Source organism: Oryzias melastigma, linkage group LG3, assembly GCF_002922805.2.
Source record: "Oryzias melastigma strain HK-1 linkage group LG3, ASM292280v2, whole genome shotgun sequence".
NCBI classification, from domain to species: domain Eukaryota; kingdom Metazoa; phylum Chordata; class Actinopteri; order Beloniformes; family Adrianichthyidae; genus Oryzias; species Oryzias melastigma.
Genome location: NC_050514.1, coordinates 13344750 through 13353685, shown reverse-complemented (window position 1 = coordinate 13353685; position 8936 = coordinate 13344750). Strand labels below are relative to the sequence as shown.

The 8936-nt window shown below is 38.4% G+C and overlaps 1 protein-coding gene across 2 annotated transcripts in view; it reads left to right on the top strand.

Annotated features, from left to right (window-relative positions):
• Nucleotides 1-7270, top strand: part of pcdh17 (protocadherin 17) — a 59646-nt gene extending 52376 nt beyond the window's left edge. For both annotated transcript variants that reach the window (XM_024295550.2, XM_024295549.2), the window contains exon 5: nucleotides 4508-7270. In XM_024295550.2, coding sequence (XP_024151318.1) covers nucleotides 4508-5205 — 698 coding nt within the window. In that variant the 3' untranslated portion in view covers nucleotides 5206-7270. The remainder of the gene's footprint in view (nucleotides 1-4507) is intronic.
• The last annotated feature ends 1666 nt before the right edge of the window (nucleotides 7271-8936 follow it).

Here is an 8936-nt window from a genome sequence, read left to right as displayed (position 1 = left end):
GCTTGAAAATGAAACATCAATATTGTTTTTCTTTTAGCTCAGACGTTCAGATCAGTCAGCAAAGCAGATGAAGTGCAACTCTCAGTGAAATCTTTTGTTATCGTGTTCTCATGTAGGCCCACTTGTTCACCAACAAATATCCAGATGCATATTCTTTATCTTCATTTCCGAGGAACAGCATGTTCCGTCAATACAAACCTCAAACAAAGATCTTAACACACTTTGCATATTTTCACTATTTTGCATCAGGTCTATGTTGTTCCACCAGGAATAAAGTCTTTATTCATTCATCTTTGGTCTGTTTCTCAGTGTTCTGACATTAAGTCAAAATCATTTACTTATGTTTCACAGACACATTAAAGGTATTTCTGAAAATATTAAAATGTCCGCATGACATTGATGTTTTTCTTTTTTTTAAAGATTGCTTTAAGATTCCCCACTGCACTTTAATTTTAGTTTCACGTGCGTTTAGCATTAAGGATGAGTGGCAGGTGCAGAGCTGTCCTATTTAAGCCATTGTTAGCCACTCTTAAAAATCTGCCCTAAAGTAATGCAATTAACCCTGCCAAACTAGTACGATAAGCTGGATCCTTGCTGTTCGGGAGGCATACACATTTAGGGAACCGTGTTCGGGGTATAATTACACCTTTTTTGTTGACTCTGGAGATGCTACTTTTGATTTCCATCAGAGATTCAGGTTAAGTGCTTCCGGTGGAGTTGCTAAGATAGGATAATTAACTGCTCAACCCCTGATCAGATGATTCGATTAGCCTTTCAATGACACGTTCTGAAAAGTTTCGTTTTTTGAGTTTTCACTTTTCCATCGGAATTGAATTATTTAAGTATTTATGAGATGATACTTTGAAGGTTTGGTTTCAGACTTTGTGTTATTTTTAATTAGTGTCCAGTAATCCATTTAGAATTGAATTAATACTTAAAGTAAAAATTGGGACCTTCGAATTGTAGCGTTTAAAGTCTCAGAAGATGCAATAAAACGTGTGTTAAATTTCCCATGATCAGTTCATTGCAAAAGGAATCTCATTATTCACAAATGTCAATATATTTGTGTTGGAAATGTCAAAATGAATCCCTCTGTGGTTCGCCTGCTTGATGTCCCTCTCATTCACACGCTGCCTATATTATGCTTCCCTTCGCTCACTGTCGGCAGCTTTTCTTTCACAGACCGCCCTGCTTTTTTTAATAAAAAACAAAAAAAGAGGCTTTTGACAAATCTGGCGAAGCACCTCTCTGGCACATTGAGTGACAGAGAGGAATGAAAAACGTGAACAGTCCCTATTCGCATGCAATTTTTGTTTTTTCTGTTTGTTTGTTCTCAGTCGATGGGTACATATTGTGTGTTTAAAAAAAAATACAGAAAAAACTACCCTGCAAAACTTCTTCCCAACTGAAACTATTCACACTGAGATGGTTGCCATTTGTTTTTTGTAATATTAAACAAAAAACTGGATTTTTTTGACTGATTCATGAGTGAACCAGATCAGGGACTCGGGGGTGAATCGAATTATGACAAATGATTTTATGTTTCATTATGTCTGTCATCATAAGTCATTGGACTAAATGCAGCACAGAGACAGAGTCTTATCTTAGTGGCCAAATAATTACAAGCAAATGTTTTGAGGCCTCTGCTGGCCATCCCAAAGAGCTGCTGAAGCCACAGCACAGAATCAGGGAGATGAATGTCACCCCTGCTCTCATATGTCATATTGTTAGCCATAGATATGAGGAGAACGCCTCAAGGTTGTACGTGCAGCAGAGACATAAATAATCTATCAGAGGTTTCCTCTGACTAAATAGAGGGAAATATGTCTGCATGGATTATTTATGCTTTAATATGCACATGGTCAATGGACAATCACCTCTGAGCACAGAGACATCTTATGGCCAAGTTACTTGTTTATGTGCGGAAGTCATGCAAGCTGAGTGTGTAAAAAGCAGAGGTTGGCATCCAGTAATCATGATTAGATGTCAGTCCAGTGCTTGAAGCCTGGATGATGGAATACAGTAATAAGGTGTTTTCCTGTTGGAAACTGTGTACAGGTTTGTATTTCTTCTTTGTTTTTGACCCATTCATCAATCTGCGCTTTGACATGTTGTTTGTATTTTCTTATTCAAACCTCAAATCAATCTGCACAAACTCAAGCGGACACACACACACACCTCAGTGTTTGCAGATGCATTTACTCACCCCCTTTACTATTTAAATGTAGTCCGTTTCATATTTGGTCTAGCCTCTGCTTTCTAGCTTGCTTTATTTCCTCTTCAGATGACTGGTTCGACATGGGAAATGTCAGGCTCTCCTCGCAAGCACTGTTTGCCTTCTTCAAACATTTGTGAAGTGTTAGGCTCATCTCTGCAGCTTAGGAGGGCAGTCTCTCAGGAATCCAGGCTGCTGACCCATAACACGGCAAAGACAGGCAAGCCAAGTGCACTCGAGCACATCCACTCTGTCCGCTCATTCGGATCAACGAAAGATTGTATTAGTCCCAAGTTTGTGGTCTTTAAAGCAGCACTCTCGCTGTGCTATAGAGGTTCATGCATTGTGTAATGGGATGGATGGGGTAGCCTTACAGTGTCTAATAATAATATTGAGCTCAAACATTAGTGGAAAAAAAATATTGAAAATGTTGCCTAGCCACATCCGAACCCCATTAAAAGTTGGCTTTAAAATGAAGCTGAAGAAATGGCAGTTAGCCCTACAACAACTGCGCTTTTTGTGCACTGGGGGTCGTCAAGATAATAGTTTATCACCAATATTTTTTAGAATGTGTGTGAGTAAATTGACAACGATGTGCATTAAGAACTGTAATATCATAATTTTGTGTTTGTTGCTCTTATTTTACTGACATTTACTTAGATTTTGTAAACAGTTATTACTGTTCTGTTTTGATATGTTCACACCGAGCGTGTGACGTTTGTTCTAGAGCGTTCTAAGAGCAAGTTCTTGAATGGGTGTTCAGCATATGATGTTCACACTGGACAATCAGGGAGGGGCTTCTTCATGTTTTCATGTCTGATAAAGAGCACGTCCGCCACCTACAATTGCAAGAGATTTGATGTAAAATGTCAAAGCTCCTGGCTTTTTCTTTCACAGCTCTATTCCGATGTATAAAAGATTTTGTTTCTTATAATTCTGGGTGAGCACAAACCACAATTATTAATTTTTTCCTTATAATCACTTTTGAAATAATTTGATGCCTAATTGTTCTGTTTGACATGTCTTTGCATGGATGTAAACCTCTGTTTACTGAATTGTTTTTGCATTATTCTTGCTTGAAATAAACCAAATCAAATCCAATCTAATCTAAAAAAGCAAAAAACCAAAAAACCCACACAGCTGACTCTTCCCTGAATTAAAAGGAATGCCATCCTTACGTCACTACCAAATCAAAGTCCCTGATTGGTCAAATTTTGACCTAGTTTAACTTTTGACACGTTATTTTGTACTTTGACACTGCTTATTTTGTACCGAAAATTAATCTTAAAAATGTGCACAGAAACCTGAAATGCGTATTTACGCGTGTTTATATTTTAAGTGGTTGCTAAAATGCGTTCAAGGACAGTGTGAACGTAGCTTTATATGAACCAGCAACTCTCTCTCAAGGTTTTCATTGCAAAAACGAAAATAAATAAATAAATAAAAGATGCCGTACTTGTGAATTTAAGAAACCACATGTTGTCAACATTTTAAGTAAACCAGGATCTATGGTTAGCTGTTTCTATAGATAAAATGAATGGAGGAATCTATGCATGTTCACTCTTTATTGCCTCTTAGCCGATAGACGAGGGGAGGTCACATTTATAGGACAAACACTTGCTCTTTAGCTCTGAGAGGATGGGGGGAGCCTTTTATTTATTTTTTTTAACCAAGTTCTCTATCCATTTGAACACTCCCGTAATCAGCCAGAGTGTGCATCCTTCTGAATAGAGATGAAAGAGGAGGACACACGCTCTCATTCACACATGAGCACACACAAACACACGGGGAAGAAGCACAAGCCATTTGGCACAGCCTCTCTATCTAGGGAGGGCTTCAAAGCCCACTGACATGAATTTATGATAACGGCACCGTGCCTTTGCCAAACCTGAGCCATTGTTGTTTTTCTCTCCCTCCTTCCCCATCTTTTCTGTATGCTCTGCCATCTCCTTGATCAGAGCATTGGAAAATGCAAGCAGGTGTCTACCCCCCCGTCCACCCCTACCCCCCCAGTTCCCTCTGGAAAACTGTGTGCATGCATGTGTGCGTTCATGTGTTTATATATGCATTAGTAAAAGAACATCCTCAGTATGCTGATGCTGTTTTTGAATCTTTTCTCTTTTGGCTTTGATGCACTTTTTCAACTTAAAACTTGCACTCCTTTTTAGTTCACATTAATAGTAGCAATGTTATTCAATTACCCTCTGATTGTGTGGTTTTATTCTGTTTTGTACACACTACTGACGTGAATATCACTCTCTTCTTACCCCCCACCCCTCTTTTCTTCTGCAGATGAGGATTGTGTGAATTGCACAGAAGAGTGCAGAGTACTGGGTCATTCTGACCGCTGCTGGATGCCACAGTTCCCTGCTGGTGGAAACCAGGCGGAGGGCATTGACTACCGCAACAATATGTTTGTGCCCGCAGGGATGGAGACTGTGCCCGAGACTGAGACCTATGAGGCTGTCAATCCCAACGGCAAGAAAACATTCTGCACTTTTGGCAAAGACAGACGTGACCACACCATCCTTGTTGCAAATGTCAAGCCCTACCTGAAAGCAAAACGTGCCCTCAGCCCTCTTCTCCAAGAAGTCCCCTCTGCATCTACCAGTCCCAGCAAGGGCTGCTCGACAATGTCGCCTTGTTCTTCAGTCAAAAGCCCAGCAGATGGGGCTGAGGGAAAACCGCCCCCTGCCTCATGCTCGGGCCACTATGGGCCTCCCGATGGTCAGTACCTCTCTCCGACTAAACAAACAAGAGACCAGCTGATTTACCCATCCCTACCGCCCTCCGACCCAGTGGCAAAGGTGCTGGCGGAGGCCCGCTCACGAATCAGTCAGGAGGCAGCAGCTGAGATGGAGTGCGTCCTAGAGCAGGCGGAGCCAAACGTGAGCCGCGATGGTATGGACGCTGACCAGGTGGTCAGGGACATCGACAAACTATTGCAGGACTGTAGAGGAAATGAGGCCACCGGCACGCTCAGGAAGTGATACGTCAGGCCACAACAAAGGTCAACGTGGATGCAGAGAGTCGGAAGGGATGACATCCCAAGAACTCTCATGACAAAGACTCACCAAAATGAATTGAAAATGTTGAATGGCTCTTAACACTGGGGCTCTTTTCACTATATTTGTTGTAGAAAACTACCAACACTGGACTGTCAATACACTTTCGTATGTCAGCCACCCGGCACCGGTTTTTGTGCTACCCAACCAACTCAAAGGAACTGACTTCTGAATTTTTTGACTTTTTCTTTTGGATTTTTAAGCTAATTGCTGAGGTTTTTACCTCTTGCACCTCGCAAGCTCTTATCTAAGTGCCCACCAGCTCATAATGTGTGTTGTTCATGGTCTCTCGTGAAATCCTACATATCTAAGTTTGTGTAGGTGGATTTTTTTGTTATGTGTGATGGATACTGAAACAGAAAGGGAGAAAAAAAAAAGACTTTTTACTGTCAGACGTGACAATCGATGTGGAAACAGAAATACACGATAATCTCTTCAGGACACCAAAAAAAAAGAAAAATGAAATACACACAGCTAATTTTTTTCTCAACTTAACACACTTTTAAGTGTTCAGCGTCAACAGGTCCTGTAGCAGAAGAGATCGGTCAATCAGGATTGAGTTTGCAGAAGGTTAATATAACAGTGTAACCATGTTTTACCTGTCATTTGTAACACGTGTAAACTGTGTCTGTCTCTTACACCTCTATTTAAATGTTCATGTTTCTGAGTAACGTAGTGGCACGCACCATTTTACACGTGCGCTACTTTGTGCGGATACATATGCTGACCTGCCCATAAGCACTGACACCCTGCCACACACAAAGACACACACAAGCAACACTTACACACAATTAACCATCTGTGATTTGTCTTATACATGTTCATCATCAGCTTCTAGTCCCTTGTGTACAGTGAATTATCATGTGTGTGACTATGCCCGAAGGCAATCACAAGTTGTATAAAAAGGGATATTTTTCCTCAACTGTGAAAAAGACATCTATATGATTATATAGATTACTGTATGTATGACTCCATGTATAGTGTCCAAATATTAACAGAATATTTATACATTTTTTAAGAAAAAAAAAGGGGAATCTCAGCAAAATGTGTCCTGGAGTTAAGGTCGTGTGAGTACTAACTCAAAGAACTGCAAAGGACACTGCCATTCTTTTCAAGACAAATATCCAAAAACATGAATAAACAAGGAAATGTCCCTTCACATTATCACTATACATAATATCATTATGTGTGTATATGTATCTATCCAATTTAGGTGTGTTTACATAAAAAAATTGACATATTTTTTATTGATTTCACTGCAATTTCTGTGCATTTGAGCCAAAATGTTACGTGTACAAAAGCTATATTGTGTATTTTATTAAATTAATATATTGTTGTGTTGCAATATACATGGGCTTATATTGTATTTGGCAAAAGTTGCCTTAGTAGCTGTCGAACTCTGTGAGTTTGCTTTAGTTTGGGATTCTTATTTTTCTTTTTTTGGTGTTTCCTTTTCCATCTCTATTTCTGCATCTTTGCAGGCTGGCTTCAGTGCTTTTGAGATGTCGCCTCTTTTTACCCTGATGCCCCGCTGGATCAAAGACAATAACTCCTTAAAGCTTAATGAGCCAGCTGATATAGAAAAAAACAATTCAAACCAATAACAAAAAGCAACAATCGCAAGAAAACGGTCTAAATATTTTTACTGAGCAGATTTTTACAGGGCAGCTATTTTCTTTAACAGTAACCCGTCAGTGTGTTGTTTTGTTTTGTTTTTCTTTTTTGTTTATAATGTTACCTTCTTTCAAAAAAGAACTGAAACCTGCCATATGGAAAGCGGATTGATTTCCTTGGTGATCATAAAATTGCCTTACTGTCTCTGCAGAGAGCTTGTTGTATCTGTGGAGCCTTGTGACTGCTTATAAAACCCTGGTCCACCAGAATGTGCATTTTCTATAAAGGACCAAAAGAGGTTTTGTTCTTTTCAGCAGTCTGTGTTGTTTATGTGTGTACTACTTCTCAATACATGTTAGAAATCTCATACTTTGCAGATGAACTTGACACCAGATTTTTTTTTGAGTGGGGGATTTGATGTCTTTGCTCTGTTGCTATATGGTTTTTATGACCAGACATCTTTCATTCAGGCTTTCTTAAAAAAAAAAAAATATATATATATATATACAGACCTTTATTTTTGGAAATTTTGACACCTTTCAGACACTCTAAAATGTTAGTGAGAGATGTTTTTTTTAATTCTCTCTGACAGTGAAAAACACCAAACATTAGGTTCTTAGATTGGACGTCTTTTGGATAATATGACTACAATTACCAAATACGTGTTACATATTGCCGTAAGGAGGAACGGTGACTTACCTTCATGTGGTTCCTAAACTAAGGTTGAGCTGGAATTTCAAGAGAAGAAAAATCAACATTATCTCTTTTGTTGTTGACAGATTACTGTTTTCACATTTCTTCTCATGCTTTTCTTTAACACTGAAGAGTACGCTTGGACACCTATGCTGCTCTTCTTGTCTATGTCATTTCAACTTATTTTTTTGGTATTTTGTGTGTTGCTTTTTTGCTTTGTATTTCATCCATTTTCTTTCTAATTTTTGAGGGAAAAAGTAGCTCTTTTGGTATTGAGAACAACCTAAACTAAGTACTTGTTTAAGTTACATCACTTCCCTTTCTTTCCTGGGAGATGGAAGAAGCTTTCCTAAAATAAGGCTTTGATATATGTATATATATATGTGTGTATATATATATATATGTTGAGCAAGAATCCTCAACATGGTCACGGACATAGGCTTTGTAGCAACTCCTTGTCTGTCGTTCACATTTGTAGGATAACAGTTATGTAAAAGTGTCGTGTGTGTGTTTTATATCCACGCACATGCACTTTTGTTTTTATATCTTTGGGGGTTCATTTAGCAGAATATCAGATCAGACAAACTTTTGTAAATAAAGTAACCAAGGACTGTCTGTAGTAATTTCGGAGGCCAAAGAGTAAAATAAGATTTAAAAAATGTATAGTGTCTTTTTAGCAACAATGACAACATCCCCACAAAGATATTTAAACAAATCTGCATGGAAGTTCTCTTTTTTTCCCCTTTTTTGATTTAATTGTTAAATTAATGAAGTCCTCTTTTTCATCTTAATCTTGCATGAAATCACAGTTTTTTTGTGTGTTTTTCTCTTTTTCCAGTGACAGAGCCATGCATCTGCATTTTTGTTTTATTTAAAACACTTTTGAAGTAGAAAAACATTTAGCTATTTACAGTTGCTTTTATCAGCTAGACTCAAAACTCACCAAAACAAGCAAAAAAGTCAGAAGAAAATTGTCTGGCCAAAAATCAGGTGTCCTAAAATTATAGAGCTATATGTGTCTAGATTTCTGTGCCAGAAAAATAGTCAAAGAAAACCCTGCAGGCAACCAAAAGCTGGAATATCTGCTGACCTACAAACCATAATGCAGGTCACGGTTATGAAGAGTGATTTGGTTATCCTTTAAAAACACTAAAAATCATTTTAATTTGTATTCATTTAAAGCAAAACCTTTAGTTTCCTTTCAGCTTTAAATTCAGTCCAGTTAGTGTGTCAATTAACAACGCATCTGAACAACAGTAACATTCATTTTTGCTCTATAAAACCTTAAGCATTGTTCTCTATATATTTTTGGTTCTGTTGCTTTGATGGTTTGAAAAAAGAAAACAAAA